Source organism: Salvelinus alpinus, chromosome 8, assembly GCF_045679555.1.
Source record: "Salvelinus alpinus chromosome 8, SLU_Salpinus.1, whole genome shotgun sequence".
NCBI lineage: Eukaryota > Metazoa > Chordata > Actinopteri > Salmoniformes > Salmonidae > Salvelinus > Salvelinus alpinus.
In genome coordinates, this window is record NC_092093.1 from 48,470,896 (window position 1) to 48,494,089 (window position 23,194).

The 23,194-nt window shown below is 41.3% G+C and overlaps 1 protein-coding gene across 5 annotated transcripts in view; it reads left to right on the forward strand.

Annotated features, from left to right (window-relative positions):
- Window positions 1–7,147, forward strand: part of LOC139583237 (phospholipid scramblase 1) — a 9,827-nt gene extending 2,680 nt beyond the window's left edge. For all 5 annotated transcript variants that reach the window (XM_071414085.1, XM_071414087.1, XM_071414084.1 and 2 more), the window contains 3 exons: window positions 3,466–3,627; window positions 5,987–6,148; window positions 6,375–7,147. In XM_071414085.1, the coding sequence (XP_071270186.1) occupies window positions 3,466–3,627; window positions 5,987–6,148; window positions 6,375–6,410 (360 nt within the window). In that variant the 3' untranslated portion in view covers window positions 6,411–7,147. The remainder of the gene's footprint in view (window positions 1–3,465; window positions 3,628–5,986; window positions 6,149–6,374) is intronic.
- The last annotated feature ends 16,047 nt before the right edge of the window (window positions 7,148–23,194 follow it).

The window sequence follows — 23,194 nt, forward strand, 5'->3', positions numbered from 1 at the left end:
TAGAACTGGTTATTGACGGGGCAGGTCCCCAGAGGTGAGTTGACTTCAGTCTCTGAGACTCTTCCCTAGAACTGGTTATTGACGGGGCAGGTCCCCTTTCTAAATGTTTTACACCTAAAGGAAATAGAGCTTCATGTCTTATCACACATACCTCATTGTTTCTGTTCAGATATATTGTTCTTTAACTCTCAAGCATGTTTCCTTCCTTCTTTCCTTCTTAATCCCCCTTCACAATCTTCCTCTTTACTTCTCCACTGTTCAAACACCAAACCCACCTTCTCCACTGTTCAAACCAACCCGTCTTTCTCCACTGTTCAAACCAACCCACCTTCTCCACTGTTCAAACCAACCCACCTTCTCCACTGTTCAAACCAACCCACCTTCTCCACTGTTCAATCACCAACACACCTTCTCCACTGTTCAAACACCAACACATCTTCTCCACTGTTCAATCACCAACCCACCTTCTCCACTGTTCAATCACCAACCCACCTTCTCCACTGTTCAATCACCAACCCATCTTCTCCACTGTTCAATCACCAACCCATCTTCTCCACTGTTCAAACCAACCCACCTTCTCCACTGTTCAATCACCAACCCATCTTCTCCACTGTTCAAACCAACCCGTCTTTCTCCACTGTTCAAACACCAAACCCACCTTCTCCACTGTTCAAACCAACCCACCTTCTCCACTGTTCAAACCAACCCGTCTTTCTCCACTGTTCAAACCAACCCACCTTCTCCACTGTTCAATCACCAACCCATCTTCTCCACTGTTCAATCACCAACCCATCTTCTCCACTGTTCAATCACCAACCCACCTTCTCCACTGTTCAAACCAACCCACCTTCTCCACTATTCAAACCAACCTATCTTCTCCACTGTTCAAACCAACCCGTCTTTCTCCACTGTTCAAACACCAAACCCACCTTCTCCACTGTTCAAACCAACCCACCTTCTCCACTGTTCAAACCAACCCGTCTTTCTCCACTGTTCAAACCAACCCATCTTCTCCACTGTTCAATCACCAACCCATCTTCTCCACTGTTCAATCACCAACCCATCTTCTCCACTGTTCAATCACCAACCCACCTTCTCCACTGTTCAAACCAACCCACCTTCTCCACTATTCAAACCAACCCACCTTCTCCACTATTATAATACCCCTCTCTGTTATATTACCCCCACCACCCCTCTCTATTATATTACCCTACCACCCCTCTCTATTATATTACCCCACCACCCCTCTCTATTATATTACCCCACCACCCCTCTCTATTATATTACCCCACCACCCCTCTCTATTATATTACCCCACCACCCCTCTCTGTTATATTACCCCACCACCCCTCTCTATTATATTACCCTACCACCCCTCTCTATTATATTACCCCACCACCCCTCTCTATTATATTACCCTACCACCCCTCTCTATTATATTACCCTACCACCCCTCTCTATTATATTACCCCACCACCCCTCTCTATTATATTACCCTACCACCCCTCTCTATTATATTACCCCACCACCCCTCTCTATTATATTACCCCACCACCCCTCTCTGTTATATTACCCCACCACCCCTCTCTATTATATTACCCCACCACCCCTCTCTATTATATTACCCTACCACCCCTCTCTATTATATTACCCCACCACCCCTCTCTATTATATTACCCTACCACCCCTCTCTATTATATTACCCCACCACCCCTCTCTATTATATTACCCTACCACCCCTCTCTATTATATTACCCCACCACCCCTCTCTATTATATTACCCTACCACCCCTCTCTATTATATTACCCCACCACCCCTCTCTATTATATTACCCCACCACCCCTCTCTATTATATTACCCCACCACCCCTCTCTATTATATTACCCCACCACCCCTCTCTATTATATCACCCCACCACCCCTCTCTATTATATTACCCCACCACCCCTCTCTATTATATTACCCTACCACCCCTCTCTATTATATTACCCCACCACCCCTCTCTATTATATTACCCCACCACCCCTCTCTATTATATTACCCCACCACCCCTCTCTATTATATTACCCCACCACCCCTCTCTATTATATTACCCCACCACCCCTCTCTGTTATATTACCCCCACCACCCCTCTCTATTATATTACCCCACCACCCCTCTCTGTTATATTACCCCACCACCCCTCTCTGTTATATTACCCCACCACCCCTCTCTATTATATTACCCTACCACCCCTCTCTATTATATTACCCTACCACCCCTCTCTATTATATTACCCCACCACCCCTCTCTATTATATTACCCCACCACCCCTCTCTATTATATTACCCTACCACCCCTCTCTATTATATTACCCCACCACCACTCTCTATTATATTACCCCACCACCCCTCTCTATTATATTACCCCACCACCCCTCTCTATTATATTACCCCACCACCACTCTCTATTATATTACCCCACCACCCCTCTCTATTATATTACCCCACCACCCCTCTCTATTATATTACCCTACCACCCCTCTCTATTATATTACCCCACCACCCCTCTCTATTATATTACCCCACCACCCCTCTCTATTATATTACCCCACCACCCCTCTCTATTATATTACCCTACCACCCCTCTCTATTATATTACCCTACCACCCCTCTCTATTATATTACCCCACCACCCCTCTCTATTATATTACCCTACCACCCCTCTCTATTATATTACCCCACCACCCCTCTCTATTATATTACCCTACCACCCCTCTCTATTATATTACCCTACCACCCCTCTCTATTATATTACCCTACCACCCCTCTCTATTATATTACCCCACCACCCCTCTCTATTATATTACCCCACCACCCCTCTCTATTATATTACCCCACCACCCCTCTCTATTATATTACCCCACCACCCCTCTCTATTATATTACCCCACCACCCCTCTCTATTATATTACCCTACCACCCCTCTCTATTATATTACCCCACCACCCCTCTCTATTATATTACCCCACCACCCCTCTCTATTATATTACCCTACCACCCCTCTCTATTATATTACCCCACCACCCCTCTCTATTATATTACCCTACCACCCCTCTCTATTATATTACCCCACCACCCCTCTCTATTATATTACCCTACCACCCCTCTCTATTATATTACCCTACCACCCCTCTCTATTATATTACCCCACCACCCCTCTCTATTATATTACCCCACCACCCCTCTCTATTATATTACCCTACCACCCCTCTCTATTATATTACCCCACCACCCCTCTCTATTATATTACCCCACCACCCCTCTCTATTATATTACCCCACCACCCCTCTCTATTATATTACCCCACCACCCCTCTCTATTATATTACCCCACCACCCCTCTCTATTATATTACCCCACCACCCCTCTCTGTTATATTACCCCACCACCACTCTCTGTTATATTACCCCACCGCCCCTGTCTCAGCTGGAGGTGCAGGCCCCCCCAGGGAACACGGTAGGCTACGTGGTCCAGCAGTGGCACCCCTTCTCCCCCAAGTTCATCATAGAGAATGAACACAGAGAGGCTGTGCTGAGGCTGCACGGACCCTTCTGTGGCTGGAGTTGCTTGCCGGACGTTGACTTTGAGGTACGTACTGTATGTTTGTCCAAACACAAACACACACACACACACACACACACACACACACACACACACACACACACACACACACACCCCACACACTGAACATGATGAAATCTATGAAAACAGGATGTGACATGGTGAAATGTTCTGGTTCTGGGGATCCTGGTGGGTCTTATGAGGCATCATCTTGTCTGTTCGTCTCTGAACGATGTAAAACATGTTACGACCCAAACAATGTATTGTGTGTTTTTGTGAGACAGTGTTACCGTGTTGCCATTCTTGCATGCTGGTTCATTAGGCTCTGAAGGCTGTTTGGCTCAAAGACATTGAACTTTACCGTGATGAAGAAGAGTTTAGCCAAAAGCATAATATTGCCATTCAAATTCCTTCAAAGTTTGAATTTATTTCAGGAGAAACTAAAGATGATCTCACAAAAAAGAAAAACGATTTATTATGTTAAAGATTGTGATTGGACAGCAGGCAGACTAGTAAAGCAAATATGTTACGATGAATTGAAACAAACAAGTTTAACAACTTCTCCATTTCATCACTTTCAATCTAGTAACACCCGGAAGATAATAATATCATATCAAATCTAATTTTACTTGTCACATACGCCGAATACAACAGGTTACAGGTTACCTTACAGTGAAATGCTTACTTACAAGCCCTTAAAACCTGTTTGGGCTGCAATCCCCACACAGGTACACCTATGACAACTGCCATTTCAAGTGCATGGCGCGAAATTCAAAATCTAGTTTGTTAAAATATTTAACTTTCACACATTAACAAGTCCAATACAGCATATGAAAGGTAGACATCTTGTGAATCAAGCCAACATGTCCGATTTTTAAAATGTTTTACAGGGAAGACAAAATATGTAAATCTATTAGCTAACCACGTCAGCAAAAGAGAGCACTTTTCTAACTCCATCAGTTTTTTACTCCGTCACTAGCTATCACTAATTCAACCAAATAAAGATATATATAGCCACTAACCAAGAAACAACTTCATAAGATGACAGTCTGATAACATATTTATTGTATAGCATATGTTTTTTTGGAAAAATGTGCATATTTATGGTATAAATCATAAATTACATTTCAGCTACAATCAGAAATTGCACCGAAAGCAGCCATAACATTTACAGACACCAACGTCAAATAACTAATTACTCATCATAAAACATATCTGAGAAATACATACATTGCAGCAATTGAAAGACAGGATTCTTGTGATTCCAGACAATATTTCCGATTTCTTAAATGTTTTACAGCGAAAACAAAATGTAGCGCTATGTTAGCATAGCCACAATAGCCAGACACACTTGGGCGCGCACGACCAGTTGACATGCACGACAGATATATGAAATAACATTATAAATTGGGTCTTACTTTGGCTGATCTTTCATCAGAATGTTGATCAGGGTGTCCTTTGTCCAGATGAGTCGTTGTTTTGAGTCAGGATGGCAACTTTCCCTTCTCACTTAGCATTGGCACTGGTCGACTGGCACGGATTTGTCCAACGTTAAAAAAATCAGAGACCGAAACACGGCAAAACTCCCGAAAAAAATTCAAATAATCTGATTAAACTATATTGAAAAAACATACATTACGATGATATGGTCTCATTTATCAAATAAAAACCCAGCCGGAGATTGTTCCCGTCCAAAACAGCAGCAAAACAGAACACAATATCACTCCCAAGACGCGCGCTTCAGACTTCCGGAAGTGGTCGGTCACGTCAAAGAAATAGCTCTTATTCAACCTCTGAACAAGATATTCACTAAATTTCTTCTCTCATACCCTCTTGACACCCAGAGCAAGGCGTACGGAGTATACGTAGGGTCTTACGTATAATGACCATGTATAGGCATAACGTTGAAGCGAGCATAGATTTCTGACATTCTACTTCTTGGTCAGGGAAAGTGCTGCCAAATGACTTCTGTACCACTCAGAGAAAAAATTAGAACGGTTTTAGAAACTAGAGATTGTTTTCTATCCAATATTAATATTAATATGCATATTGTAAGAGCAAAAATTGATTAAGAGGCCGTTTGAAAATTGGCACATATTTTCCAGTTTTTCCAATACGCCACCTGCAGCCATAACAGGTCCAACAATGCAGTTTTAAGAAAAATACCCCGGAAAAAAAATACAAAAAAATATATAAATAAAAAATATTATAAAAAATAAATTAAACAGAAAAAATTAATAGAAAATTAATAGTAACATGAAAAAAAAAAGTTAATATCAAATATAATAAAAACATAAAAATTATGTTTTTGGGGGGGGAAAAAGTTGATTCAGCTTCATCTCTCTGTGTGTAAAGTGACTGTAGCCTACTGTTCCCTCCTCTCCAGATAGTGACCATGGATGAAGTGGATAAGATAGGGAAGATCAGCAAGCAGTGGACCGGTCTACTCCGTGAGGCGTTCACGGACGCTGATAACTTTGGAATCCAGTTCCCCATGGATCTTGACGTGAAGATGAAGGCTGTGATGATAGGAGCTTGTTTCCTCATCGTAAGTCTAGTATTTTACTTCATGCTATGATGTGCTATGCTATATGCTATGCTAAGCTATGCTGTGGTTTGCTATGCTATGCTAAGCTATGCTGTGGTTTGCTATGCTATGCTAAGCTATGCTGTGGTTTGCTATGCTATGCTAAGCTATGCTGTGGTTTGCTATGCTGTGCTATTCTCTATTCTATTCTATTTGTTGATGTTTGTGATTGCATGTTTTCTTTCAGGATTTCATGTTCTTTGAGAGCGGTAACCAACCCTAGCAGCTGAGGAGTAGTCTACATCTCAGACAGTCTGCACTCCTGGAGCTATAACTTCCTGCTGGTCATGGACAAGGTCTCAGATAGACATGGCACTATGTGTGACATATCTTGTTGGCATAGTAAGAACCTTAGAAATAGATCTACCAAGGGATTACAGGTGAATGTAATGTAATGGCCGCTGGCACTAGTTTTAGCTTCTGGGGTTGGTACCCATTGCAGCTAAACCAGTCAAACCAGGTGTGTCAGTGTCCATTGTTCTGTATATATTAAGAGATTGTATATAAAGGCGTGTTCGTATGTGTGTTTTTACAGTGTGTACATTGTGGTTGCGTTGCCCACAACCCTCAGTCTGATAAAGGGTTGTGTGGTACCACTTTACCCATTTGCCACAAGTGAAAATAAAATGAACACCATCTTTATCTAAACCACTATGCTGAAGGGAACGTGAAAAGGAAATGAGAGATGAAGAAATGCTCTGTAGCTTAAAGAAGAAATCTACAAAAACATGTTATATTTTTTGGTAAATCGGAAGACCTTAATATGTTCTGTGTCAACAGTATATTAAGTTACCGTATATGCTACTGTGTTTTGCTCGAGACGTAGTATTTTGAGACTTTTGATATTTTATTTATTTATTTGTGTATTTATGTAACTTAATATTGTTTATTGTTTTCATGTGATTGTAATTTTGTGGGAAATTTGACATAATATTCAGTATTAAAAACATCCTCCAGTGATTTCTGAACTTTTACTGTTGAAAAGTGATATCTCAAGTATATACAGTAAAGTACATACTAAAAGGTAAAAATGTGTTTTGAGGAAAATGTATTTAATTTTGGGGGGACAAAACTGGATAGTTCAAGGTGGTGAGGGTAGGTAGCAACACAACTGGCATGCTGATCCTCATCACTGGAGCTCCCCAGGGGTGCGTGCTCAGTCCCCTGCTGTACTCCCTGTTCACCCACGACTGCATGGCCAGGCACGACTCCCAACACCATCATGAAGTTTGCAGACGACACAACGGTGGTAGGCCTGATCACCGACAACGACGTGTCCACATCACCAACAAACTAGAATGGTGAAACACATCAAGACAGTCGTGAAGAGGCCACAACAAAGCCTATTCCCCCTTAGGAAACTAAAAAGATTTGGCATGGGTCCTCAGATCCTCAAAAGGTTCTACAGCTGCAATATCGAGAGCATCCTGACTGGTTGCATCACTGCCTGGTACGGCAACTGATCGGCCTCCGACGCAAGGCACTACAGAGGGTAGTGCGTACGGCTCAGTACGTCACCGGGGAAAGCTTCCTGCCATCCAGGACCTCTATACCAGGCGATGTCAGAGGAAGGCTCTAAATATTGTCAAAGACCCCAGCCACCCCAGTCATAGAACATAGACGGTTCTCTCTACTACCGCACGGCAAGCAGTACCAGAGCGCCAATTCTAGGACCAAAAGGCTTCTCAACAACTTCTACCCCCAAGCCATAAGACTCCTGAACAGGTAATCAAACGGCTACCCAGACTATTTGCATTGTCCCGCCCCCCAACCCCCTCTTTACACTGCTGCTACTCTCTGTTTATCATATACGCATAGTCGCTTTAACCATATCTACATGTACATACTACCTCAATCAGCCCGACTAACCGGTGCCTGTATGTAGCCTCGCTACTGTATATAGCCTCTCTACTGTATATAGCCTCTACTGTATATAGCCTCTCTACTGTATATAGCCTCGCTACTGTATATAGCCTCTCTACTGTATATAGCCTCTCTACTGTATATAGCCTCTACTGTATATAGCCTCTCTACTGTATATAGCCTCTCTACTGTATATAGCCTCTCTACTGTATATAGCCTCGCTACTGTTATAGCCTCGCTACTGTATGTAGCCTCTCTACTGTATATAACCTCTCTACTGTATATAGCCTCTCTACTGCATATAGCCTCTACTGTATATAGCCTCTCTACTGTATATAGCCTCTCTACTGTATATAGCCTCCCTACTGTATATAGCCTCGCTACTGTATATAGCGTCACTACTGTATATAGCCTCTCTACTGTATATAGCGTCTCTACTGTATATAACCTCTCTACTGTATATAGCCTCTCTACTGTATATAGCCTCCCTACTGTATATAGCCTCACTACTGTATATAGCCTCACTACTGTATATAGCCTCTCTACTGTATATAACCTCTCTACTGTATATAGCCTCTACTGTATATAGCCTCTACTGTATATAGCCTCTACTGTATATAGCCTCTCTACTGTATATAGCCTCCCTACTGTATATAGCCTCGCTACTGTATATAGCCTCACTACTGTATATAGCCTCTCTACTGTATATAGCCTCTCTACTGTATATAGCCTCTCTACTGTATATAACCTCTACTGTATATAGCCTCTCTACTGTATATAGCCTCTACTGTATATAGCCTCTCTACTGTATGTAGCCTCTCTACTGTATATAGCATCTACTGTATATAGCCTCTCTACTGTATATAGCCTCCCTACTGTATATAGCTTCGCTACTGTATATAGCCTCACTACTGTATATAGCCTCTCTACTGTATATAGCCTCTCTACTGTATATATCCTCTCTACTGTATATAACCTCTACTGTATATAGCCTCTCTACTGTATATAGCCTCTACTGTATATAGCCTCTCTACTGTATGTAGCCTCTCTACTGCATATAGCCTCTCTACTGTATATAGCCTCTCTACTGTATATAACCTCTCTACTGTATATAACCTCTACTGTATATAGCCTCTCTACTGTATATAGCCTCTACTGTATATATCCTCTCTACTGTATATAACCTCTACTGTATATAGCCTCTCTACTGTATATAACCTCTACTGTATATAGCCTCTCTACTGTATATAGCCTCTACTGTATATAGCCTCTCTACTGTATATAACCTCTCTATTGTATATAGCCTCTCTACTGTATATAGCGTCTCTACTGTATATAGCCTCTCTACTGTATATAGCCTCTCTACTGTTATTTTTCACTGTCTTTTTACTGTTGTTTTATTTCTTTACTTACCTATTGTTCACCTAATACCTTATTTTGCACTGTTGGTTAGTTAGCATTTCACTGTAGGGTCTACACCTGTTGTATTTGGCGCACGTGACAAATAAACTTTGCTTTGATTTGATTTGAGTAGGGCATTCAAGGAGGTAGTCTGAATGTGCCTTCTGATGTCATCAGCCCCCCCCTTGCTTGAAGACCAATAGAGATCTAAAGAGGAAAAGCCCCCCCCCCATTGTCTATGTCATACCTGGACCACCTTTTGAGATGTGCCTTTTGTAAATCATGTGTTAAATGAGGTGAAAACAAGACTGGAGTTCCATCTATAATATTCTCTATACTTGTCATGGCCATTTCCTGTAATACCAGAACTTCTCCACTAGGGGGCGGTGTCCGTCCACATGACTAGCTACTGCCACCGTCAAGATCACGAACACGAACACGTTCAGTTGCCAAACGTTGTTGAACGTTGCAGGTAGAAATGCCATGAACAGAGCAGACATAATTCCTTGGTCTACGTGGCAGAGTGGCATGTTTGTTCTGAGTTACATATTTCTATCTGAATGTTCCAAATGTTGTGTGCTGCGGAAAGTGCCACACATGTAGCCGACAAGAAAATAGTTTATTTCCAAAACGCTATATCCAGAATTTTTTTCACAAATGTGTTTGTTTTTCTTCATTACGGTTATTGCTTATGGACACCTTCATGCGTGTGTAAAATATTACTGTTCTCAGATTTTTCATTCATAGATTTTAGATGAATTCTGAACGAAAATATAAATGCAACATGCAACCATTTCAAATATTTTACTGAGTTACAGTTCATATAATGTTCATATAAGGAAATGAATAATGAAATTAGTCAATTAAATAAATACATTTGTCCCTGATCTATGGGTTTCACATGACTGGGAATACAGATACCTGTGACCAACAAATTATTATTTACAATGACGGCTTACCCCGGCCAAACCCGGACAACGCTGGGCCAACAGTGCACCGCCCTATGGCACTCCCAATCACGGCCGGATGTGATGCAGCCTGGATTCAAACCGGGTACTGCAGTGACGCCTCTTGTACTGCGACGCAGTGTCTTAGACCACCACGCCACTCAGTAAACTGAAATAAATGTATTAGGCTCTAATCTATGGCTTTCACCTGACTGGGAATATAGATATGCAACTGCTGGTCACATATACCTAAAACAAAGTAGGGGTGTGGATCAGAAAACCAGTCAGTATCTGGTGTGACCACCATTTGACTCATGCAGCCCGACACATCTCCTTCATGTAGAATTGATCAGGCTGTTGATTGTTGCCTTTGGAATGTTGTCCCACTCCTCTTCAATGGCTGTCTGAAGTTGCTGGATATTGGAGGGAACTGGAACACGCCTGCATACACATCGATCCAGAGCATCCCAAACATGCTCAATGGATGACATGTCTGCTGAGTATGCAGGCCATGGAAGAAATGGGACATTTTCAGCTTCCAGGTATTGTGTAGGATCCTTGCGACACGGGGCTGTGCATTATCATGCTGAAACACAAGGAGATGAATGGATGACAATTGGCCTCAGGATCTTGTCACAGTATCTCTGTGCATTAAAATTGCCATTGATAAAATGCAATTGTGTTCGTTGACCGTAGCTGACGCCTGTCCATACCATAACCTCACCACCAACAAGGGACAACTCTGTTCACAACGTTGACATCAGCAAACCGCTCGCCCATACACGATGGGTCGCCCACACAACGCCATACACGATGACTCGCCCACACAACGCCATACACGATGTCTGCCATGTATACAGATGAAACCAGGATTCATCTGAGAAAAGTACACCTCTTCAACATGCCAGTGGAAATTGAAGGTGCGCATTTGCCCACATAAATGAGTTATGACGCCTGAACTGCAGTGGGGTTATAGTATGGGCAGGCAAAGATCCAGAGGTCAAGACCATGGTGAGTACAAAGAGTTGGCAGATGAGTACACGATGTCTGAGTTATCTCTGAGACTGTTTCTGACAGTTTGTGCGTTTAAGCGTTTAGTTTAGTTTAGTTTAGTTTTCAGTTTAGGCGGCATATTGTAGAGAAATGTACTTTAAATTCTCTGGCAACAGCTCTGGTGGACATTCCAGCAGTCATCATGCCAACTGCACGCTCCCTCAAAACTTGAGACATCTGTGGCATTTTTTGTAGTGTTATCTTTCATTTCAGCTCATGAAACATGGGACCAACACTTTATATGTTGCGTTCATATTTTTGTTCAATGTATATGTATCTATTTTTTGCAAAATGCTATATATCCATTGTTTAACTGGAATGGAATTTTCTTATACTGTTTGACTGTGATATGTGGTTTTTCTCACATAGCCATCTTAAGATGAATGTACTAACTGTCTGTCTGAATTAATTGTTTCTGGCCACTGTCACGTCTACTCCCTCTCCATCTCTCCGGCGCTCGACGTCGCCAATTTACTCTTTATTACGCACACCTGACACCATCGTTATGCACACCTGCGCCTCATGAGACTCACCTGGACTCCATCACCTTCCTGATGACCTCCCCTATATTTGTCACTCCCTTTGGTTCTTTCCCCAGGCGTTATTGTTTCTGATGATATGTTTCATGTCTGTACGCTACTCGTGTTTCTTGTTTTGTTCTATGTTTGTTTATTTCAGATTTTGCTCTATTGCTACTAGAGTTAGAACTTTTAAAGTGTATATTACAGTTGAAGTCGGAAGCTTACATACACGTTAGCCAAATACATTTAAACTCAGTTTTTCACAATTCCTGACATTTAATCCCTGTAAAAATGTGCTGTTTTAGGTCAGTTAGGATCACCACTTTCCTTGAAAAATGTGAAATGTCAGAATAATATTAGAGATAATGATTTATTTCAGCTTTTATTTCTTTCATCACATTCCCAGTGGGTCAGAAGTTTACATACACTCAATTAGTATTTGGTAGCATTGCCTTTAAAAAGTTTAACTTGGGTCAAACTTTTCAGGTAGCCTTCCACAAATTTCCATCAATAAATTGGGTGAATTTTGGCCCATTCCTCCAGACAGAGCTTGTGTAACTGAGTCAGGTATGTAGGTCTCCTTGCTCACAGAAGCTTTTTTCAGTTCTGCCAACACGTTTTCTATGGGATTGAGGTCAGGGCTTTGTGATGGCCACTCCAATACCTTGACTTTGTTGTCCTTAAGCCATTTTGCCACAACTTTGGAAGTATGCTTGGGGTCATTGTTCATTTGGAAGACCCATTTGCGACCAAGCTTTAACTTCCTGCCTGATGTCTTGAGATGTTGCTTCAATATATCCACATAATTTTCCATCATCATGATGCCATCTATTTTGTGAGTGCACCAGTCCCTCCTGCAGCAAAGCACAACCCACAACATGATGCTGCCACCTCCATACTTCACGGTTGGAATGGTGTTCTTTGGCTTGCAAGCCTCCCCCTTTTTCCTCCAAACATAATGATGGTCATTATGGCCAAACAGTTCCATTTTTGTTTCATCAGACAAGAGGACATTTCTCCAAAAAGTACGATCTTTGTCCCCATGTGCAGTTGCAAACCGTAGTCTGGCTTTTTTATGGCGGTTTTGGAGCAGTGGCTTATTCCTTGCTGAGCAGCCTTTCAGGTTATGTTGATATAGGACTTGTTTTACTGTGGATATAGATACTTTTGTAACTGTTTCCTTCAGCATCTTCACAAGGTCCTTTGCTGTTGTTCTGGGATTGATTTGCACTTTTCGCACCAAAGTACGTTAATCTCTAGGAGACAGAACACGTCTCCTTCCTGAGCGGTTTAACGGCTGCGTGGTCCCATGGTGTTAATACTGCAACGTTCCAAGGATGAACCAGACTTGTCAAGATCTACAATTTTTTTTCTGAGGTCTTGGCTGATTTCTTTTGATTTTCCCATGATGTCAAGCAAATCAGCACTGAGTTTGAAGGTAGGCCTTGAAATACATCCTTGAAATACATCCAATTGACGCAAATGATGTCAATTAGCCTATCAGAAGCTTCTAAAGCCATGACAGTATTTTCTGGAATTTTCCAAGCTGTTTAAAAGGCACAGTCAACTTAGTGTATGTAAACTTCTGACCCACTGGAATTGTGATACAGTGAGTTATAAGTGAAATAATCTGTCTGTAAACAATTGTTGTAAAAATGACTTGTGTCATGCACAAAGTAGATGTCCTAACCGACTTGACAAAACTATAGGTTGGTAACTTCTTTCGGATCATTGGGAAGCTAGCGTCCCACCTCGACAACATCCGGTGAAATTGCAGAGCGCAAAAATCAAAATACAAAAGTAGTAATATTAAACATTCATAAAAATACAAGTGTTATACACCATTATTTAGCTTAGAATCTTGGTAATCGAACCGCTTTGTCCGATTTAAAATAGGCTTTACGGAGAAAGCATTTCATCGTCTGAGGACAGCGCCTCACCCACTTCCTGCATTAACATGAATTCATAACCTGCACAGGTGTCACAAAAAACAAAATCAATTTCTAAAGACTGTTGACATCTAGTGGAAGCCATAGGAACTGCAATCTGGGTCCTAATTATTAGACTTTTCCATAGAAAAGCATTGAAAAGTCCAATGACCTAAAAAAAAAAGTTCCTGGATGGATTGTCCTGTGGGTTTTGCCTGCCAAATCAGGCCTGTTATACTCACAGACATTATTTTAACAGTTTTAAGAAATTTTAGAATGTTTTCTATCCAATACTACCAATACTACCATGCATATGCATATCCTAGCTTCTGGGCCCAAGTAACAGGCAGTTTACTTTGGGCACCTCATTCATCCAAACTTCTGAATACTGCCCCCTAGCCTTAAAAAGTTAAATAGTACCCGCAAAACATCAGTCTCAACGTCAACAGTGAAGAGGCGACTCCGGGATGCTGGCCTTCTAGGCAGAGTTCCTCTGTCCAGTCTAACGTCAACAGTGAAGAGGCGACTCCGGGATGCTGGCCTTCTAGGCAGAGTTGCAAAGAAAAAGACATATCTCAGACTGGCCAATAAAAAGAAAAGATTAAGATGGGCAAAAGTACACAGACACTGGAAAGAGGAACTCTGCCTAGAAGGCCAGCATCCAAGAGTCGCCACTTCACTGTTGATGTTGAGACTGGTGTTTCTTTTAAAACAGGGACATTTCTAAGTGACCCCAAACTTTGAGTGGTGGGTTTGTGTGTTTATATTGCTAATATTAAACAGGGATTGTGTTTATATTGACTAACATCAAACAGGGATTGTGTGTTTATATTGATGTAAATGGCAAAATATTATACAAAATACATTTTGTGTGATGGCATTGTCAATGAGCTTCAATGATTTACACATGTCCTAATATTCTAAAATCAAATGATTTTTATCTAACAGGTTGGGACCAACATGGTTGAGTATCTGCACCAGGCAGAGGTGACCAGACCCATTTGTTTTGGCTCTTGGTGACTGCTCACAGGTGCTTACAGTCATTAATGGATTGGAGCAAAGTACACTGTTTGGGGAACTGGATGTGTGCTTCAAGTCCTATTATGTGTTTGATATCAACTTCCCCAGCATGGGACTTCCTCCAGACCACAGTGAAGGAACAGACTCCCCTGCAGTAAGTCTTTTTTCCACTGAACAATAGTGGATAAGTGATTGTGTGTAGGAAGTGGAGGGGAGGGTGGTATGGGAGAGAAGGCAAAAATATATAATCAACATTTTTATTAGGATTACACTGAAAATAACCCAAGGATTACATAAAACATTACTCAGATGCTGGGTCAATCCTCGAACCCAATGTGTTAGGCTTGTCACAACCCAACACACTGAGTTGTTGTAACCCAGCAATATAGTCTAATTCACCCAGCAGCTGGGTCAAGCGCTCAACGCAAGGCGCTGGGTTAGAAGCACCATCCAACCCCGCTGGATGAATGAACCTAATGCTATGTTTGGCCAATATTGACCCAGCGTTGGGTTGTAGGAATGACCCAAATTGGTTGATTTTCAAAAACAGCATTTTTCTTTGGGGGGGGGGGGGGGGGATAATATGAATTGCCATATTAGGCATAACTCAAATTCTACCTTTTTTGAAGATGCCAAAATGAAATGTTTTCAGTATGTTCATTTTGTTGAGGGTTTTCTGATTGTTTCATTCAACAAGCGTTGGAAGAAGGAGTTCCACAGGGCCACCGTCCAAACTCATAAAGGCAACAGTTCTGAACTGGGTTTAATTTAGTGTTACAGTAATCCCTCGTTTATCGCGGGGGTTACGTTCCGAAAATGACCCGCGATAAGTGAAATCCGCGAAATAGAAAACTTCTTTTTTTTTTACAATTAGCAACTATTACATGTATACAAATACAGTGACTCACGTGTAGGCCGTTTCACTGCTCTTCAGACTGGGCCGCTGCATCCTGACTGCGCTCTGCAGTGTTCTCTTCTTCTGAAGCCCGCGGTGCAGGTGTGTTTGTTCGGGAGAAGAGCATAGTGATAGGCAGCTGTTGTCGCTCTTTTTTCTTCTTTGCAAAAAGATCCTTGTACACCGACATGCCACCATCGATTACGTTGGAGAACTGTAATGAACGGCTCATCAAAGGGTCCCATTCCTCAGCTACTCGCTTAAGTTCAGTGGCCATTCGCACCATGGTTGCTAAGCGACCAAGCGTTAGTCCTTCCTTCCTTCCTGGCCAACTTAATGTAAATTTGCCAAGCTGTTTTATGTACGTACACATAACTGCACGAGACGACAAAATGATAGCACAATTCGTAGCATGTTTTGATACAAGAAGCGGGAGTGAGTTTTTAGCGAATCAGAATGCAGAGCACAATGCACCAAAAAAAAATAAAAAATGCATTATGAAAATCCGCGAAATAGCGAATCCGCGATAAGTGAACCGCGAAGTGGCGAGGGATCACTGTAATTATAAAAAATTATAATTTAAACTTTCATTGGTTGAACTCTATTGCTCAGTTATCACTTGGCTCATGTAAATACTTCTGTAAATCAAATCAAATCAAATGTATTTGTCACATACACATGGTTAGCAGATGTTAATGCGAGTGTAGCGAAATGTTTGTGCTTCTAGTTCCGACCGTGCAGTAAAATCTATCAGGTAATCTAACAATTTCACAACAACTACCTTATACACACAAGTGTAAAGGAATAAATAAGAATATGTACATATAAATATATGGATGAGCGATGGCCGTGCGGCATAGGCAAGATGCAGTAGATGGTATAGATGCTTTTCTGATGTATCAAATACTTTTGTCGTGCAATAAAATGCAAATTAATTACTTAAAAATAATACATTGTGATTTTCTGGATTTTTGTTTTAGATTCCGTCTCTCACAGTTGAAGTGTACCTATGATAAAAATTACAGACCTCTACATGCTTTGTAAGTAGGAAAACCTGCAAAATCGGCAGTGTATCAAATACTTGTTCTCCCCACTATACATATGAGATGAGTAATGTAGGGTAGTTGTCGCTTTTAACAGCCTACGGTCAATATCCCCATAGTTTTCACATTTCTCTTATGTAAATGTTTCAGTTACATAGAAAGATTAAATACACGATTTATTTGGGAAAAATCCAGTCCTTTCTTTTTTTTCTTTTTTTTCTCTTTCGTTCAAAGCATTATTATAACACCTGTGTCAGTAAACGTCTGCAAAGAAAGTCATTACATTTTTTAAAGCCCAGATTGCACTCTGCGTGCACTCTGGCAGTCCAGAGTGAATTTATGAACACACCCCAAGAAAACAAAATCTGAGACATTTAGGGTCTGTTTACATATATTTTAGAGGCTATTTGTACAGAAAATGTGTAGAAAGCCTGTATAAACTCTATTCATAATTATATTACTATATTTTAGTTTGGCTATAATTCTATTACACAATTTCTGATACATCACATACTTTTATTTCGCTCCACAAGTAAAGGCAGGAAATGCATTACCTTTGCCTCTACTGCCATTCATTCCAATTAGACTGGTTTTCTGATTTCTCCCTGACCAAGATTTCTGCCATTTTCACCCCATTCTGGAACTTTGAGGGATCGTGACATATTCCCTCTAATAATTTAATAGGATCTCTATGGCATGAAACCCAGCTGATTCTCACTGAAAAACAGGGTCCAATCACAGAGTTTCCAAACCCAGAGGCGCAACATCGTAAGACTTCCGGGAATGCTCAAGAAAGAGACCAAACAGACCAGGCCGGGACTTGAGAAGTCGATGAGAGACATGAAACATTATTCCTAAATTGTTAATTTTCTCAAAATCTAAAGGCACAACCTAGATTATCACATTCACAAGTTGATTTAACCTATTTATAAGCCTTTATAATGGTTGGTCTCTTGATGGATTTGTCCAAAATCATGTGACATAAAACATTACTTTTTCTGTCCTTGAATTTATGACAAGTTGTCATTATATCATATAGACAAAGAGAGAGAGAGAGTGGGGGGTAGAGACAGAGAGAGAGAGGGGGTAGAGACAGAGAGAGAGAGCGAGAGAGGGGGTAGAGACAGAGAGAGAGAGAGAGAGAGAGTGGGGGTAGAGATAGAGAGAGAGAGAGAGAGAGTGGGGGTAGAGACAGAGAGAGAGAGGGGGTAGAGACAGAGAGAGAGAGAGAGTGGGGGTAGAGACAGAGAGAGAGTGGGGTAGTGTAATGTTTACTGTTAATTTGTATTGTTTATTTCACTTTTGTATATTATCTACCTCACTTGCTTTGGCAATGTTAACACATGTTTCCCATGCCAATAAAGCCCCTTGAATTGAATTGAATTGAATTGAGAGAGAGAGTGGGGGTAGAGACAGAGAGATAGTGGGGGTAGAGAGAGAGAGATAAAGGGTGGAGAGAGAGAGATAAGGGGTGGAGAGAGAGCGAGTGGGGATAGAGACACAGAGAGAAGCAGGTGGTATGGATAATGAGCTCATGAGTTCTTCTGCAAAAAAAATATAATTACAGTTGGATTAATGTAGATAAACATGGATATGTTTCACAAGGATTTATAGAGGATACTACCCTTTACATCAGGCCTGGGGAACTCCAGTCCTCGGGGGCCTTATTGATGTCACACTTTCCCCCCGTCCCAAGCAAACACACCTGATTTAAACTGATTACATTTTAAACTGAAGATCGTGATTTGTTGATTTATTGGAGTCAGGTGTGTTAGTTGGGGCAAAACTGTGACACCAATCAGGCCCCCGAGGACTGGAGCTGCCTGCTCTAAATCAAAACCTTCAAACCATATCAAAATTCCATTAGTAAAACCTAGATTTGTGACAAAAGTACCTGAATGGATTCTTACTACCAAGGACTATCAAGAAAAACCTTCTAACAAACCAAAACCATTAGAAATAAAACAGCAGAACCTGGAAATACCATCCAACACAACACTGAGTAATACAACAGAACCTGGAAACACCATCCAATACAACACTGAGTAATACAACAGAACCTGGAAATACCATCCAACACAACACTGAGTAATACAACAGAACCTGGAAATACCATCCAACAACACTGAGTAATACAACAGAACCTGGAAATACCATCCAACACAACACTGAGTAATACAACAGAACCTGGAAATACCATCCAACAACACTGAGTAATACAACAGAACCTGGAAATACCATCCAACAACACTGAGTAATACAACAGAACCTGGAAATACCATCCAACAACACTGAGTAATACAGAAGAACCTGGAAATACCATCCAACACTGAGTAATACAACAGAACCTGGAAACACCATCCAACAACACTGAGTAATACAGCAGAACCTGGAAATACCATCCAATACAACACTGAGTAATACAGCAGAACCTGGAAATACAATCCAACAACACTGAGTAATACAGCAGAACCTGGAAATACCATCCAACACTGAGTAATACAGCAGAACCTGGAAATACCATCCAACAACACTGAGTAATACAGCAGAACCTGGAAACACCATCCAACAACACTGAGTAATACAACAGAACCTGGAAACACCATCCAATACAACACTGAGTAATACAACAGAACCTAGAAACACCATCCAATACAACACTGAGTAATACAGCAGAACCTGGAAACACCATCCAATACAACACTGAGTAATACAACAGAACCTGGAAATACCATCCAACAACACTGAGTAATACAACAGAACCTGGAAATACCATCCAACACAACACTGAGTAATACAACAGAACCTGGAAACACCATCCAATACAACACTGAGTAATACAGCAGAACCTGGAAACACCATCCAATACAACACTGAGTAATACAACAGAACCTGGAAATACCATCCAACAACACTGAGTAATACAACAGAACCTGGAAATACCATCCAACAACACTGAGTAATACAACAGAACCTGGAAATACCATCCAACACAACACTGAGTAATACAACAGAACCTGGAAATACCATCCAACAACACTGAGTAATACAACAGAACCTGGAAATACCATCCAACACATCACTGAGTAATACAACAGAACCTGGAAATACCATCCAACAACACTGAGTAATACAGAAGAACCTGGAAATACCATCCAACACTGAGTAATACAACAGAACCTGGAAACACCATCCAACAACACTGAGTAATACAGCAGAACCTGGAAATACCATCCAATACAACACTGAGTAATACAGCAGAACCTGGAAATACCATCCAACAACACTGAGTAATACAGCAGAACCTGGAAACACCATCCAACAACACTGAGTAATACAACAGAACCTGGAAACACCATCCAATACAACACTGAGTAATACAACAGAACCTAGAAACACCATCCAATACAACACTCAGTAATACAGCAGAACCTGGAAACACCATCCAATACAACACTGAGTAATACAACAGAACCTGGAAATACCATCCAACAACACTGAGTAATACAACAGAACCTGGAAATACCATCCAACACAACACTGAGTAATACAACAGAACCTGGAAACACCATCCAATACAACACTGAGTAATACAGCAGAACCTGGAAACACCATCCAATACAACACTGAGTAATACAACAGAACCTGGAAATACCATCCAACAACACTGAGTAATACAACAGAACCTGGACATACCATCCAATACAACACTGAGTAATACAGCAGAACCTGGAAACACCATCCAATACAACACTGAGTAATACAACAGAACCTGGAAATACCATCCAACAACACTGAGTAATACAGCAGAACCTGGAAACACCATCCAATACAACACTGAGTAATACAACAGAACCTGGAAACACCATCCAATACAACACTGAGTAATACAACAGAACCTGGAAATACCATCCAACACAACAGAACCTAGAAACACCATCCAATACAACACTGAGTAATACAACAGAACCTAGAAACACCATCCAATTCAACACTGAGTAATACAGCAGAACCTGGAAATACCATCCAATACAACACTGAGTAATACAACAGAACCTGGAAACACCATCCAACACAACACTGAGTAATACAACAGAACCTGGAAACACCATCCAACAACACTGAGTAATACAGCAGAACCTGGAAATACCATCCAACAACACTGAGTAATACTGCAGAACCTGGAAATACCATCCAACAACACTGAGTAATACAGCAGAACCTGGAAACACCATCCAACAACACTGAGTAATACTGCAGAACCTGTAAACACCATCCAACAACACTGAGTAATACAGCAGAACCTGGAAACACCATCCAACAACACTGAGTAATACAGCAGAACCTGGAAATACCATCCAATACAACACTGAGTAATACAACAGAACCTGGAAACACCATCCAACAACACTGAGTAATACAGCAGAACCTGGAAACACCATCCAACAACACTGAGTAATACAACAGAACCTGGAAATACCATTCAACACAACACTGAGTAATACAACAGAACCTGGAAATACCATCCAACACAACACTGAGTAATACAGCAGAACCTGGAAATACCATCCAATACAACACTGAGTAATACAGCAGAACCTGGAAATACCATCCAACACAACACTGAGTAATACAACAGAACCTGGAAACACCATCCAACAACACTGAGTAATACAGCAGAACCTGGAAACACCATCCAACAACACTGAGTAATACAGCAGAACCTGGAAATACCATCCAACAACACTGAGTAATACAGCAGAACCTGGAAACACCATCCAACAACACTGAGTAATACTGCAGAACCTGTAAACACCATCCAACAACACTGAGTAATACAACAGAACCTGGAAACACCATCCAACAACACTGAGTAATACAGAAGAACCTGGAAACACCATCCAACAACACTGAGTAATACAACAGAACCTGGAAATACCATCCAACAACACTGAGTAATACTGCAGAACCTGTAAATACCATCCAACAACACTGAGTAATACAGCAGAACCTGGAAACACCATTCCAACAACACTGAGTAATACAGCAGAACCTGGAAATACCATCCAACAACACTGAGTAATACAGCAGAACCTGGAAACACCATCCAACAACACTGAGTAATACAACAGAACCTGGAAACACCATCCAACAACACTGAGTAATACAGCAGAACCTGGAAATACCATCCAACAACACTGAGTAATACAACAGAACCTGGAAATACCATCCAACAACACTGAGTAATACAACAGAACCTAGAAACACCATCCAACACAACACTGAGTAATACAACAGAACCTAGAAATACCATCCAACACAACACTGAGTAATACAACAGAACCTGGAAATACCATCCAACACAACACTGAGTAATACAGCAGAACCTGGAAATACCATCCAACACAACACTGAGTAATACAACAGAACCTGGAAATACCATCCAACACAACACTGAGTAATACAACAGAACCTGGAAATACCATCCAACAACACTGAGTAATACAACAGAACCTGGAAATACCATCCAAAACTGAGTAATACAACAGAACCTGGAAATACCATCCAACACAACACTGAGTAATACAACAGAACCTGGAAATACCATCCAACACTGAGTAATACAACAGAACCTGGAAATACCATCCAACAACTCTGAGTAATACAACAGAACCTGGAAATACCATCCAACAACACTGAGTAATACAACAGAACCTGGAAATACCATCCAACACAACACTGAGTAATGTCAGAAGCTACTCCTGATGCCAAACAAGTAAAATGTAATAATCACTAGGAAATATTGTTAAATAATACCAGATCAGACCTGCCGGCAACTTCAATTAGCACTGAAGTGTGAGGTGAGATGTGAGATGTGAGATGTGTGAGGTGAGAGGTGAGAGGTGAGAGGTGAGAGGTGAGATGTGAGATGTGAGAGGTGAGATGTGAGATGTGAGATGTGTGAGGTGAGATGTGAGATGTGAGAGGTGAGATGTGAGATGTGTGATGTGAGATGTGTGATGTGAGATGTGTGATGTGAGATGTGTGGAAACTCTTGAGCCTATAAATGGCAGCAGTTTCCCCCCCCCCCCCCCCTCCCCCCCCGATGAGGCCCCCTGCACCATGGCATATCCCTGTGCAGATGTCATCACAGTACAGTACCCCTTGGATATTAAAAATAACACAGCACGGGAATAAGTAGAAAAATAAGTGGAGGACAATCCAGAGACACTATTTGCTGACTGGGGGAATGAAAGCAACTTAATTTTCCACACAGACCATCCCCTGACATGGCACAGTGCTATATTAACACAGACCATCCCCTGGCATGGCACA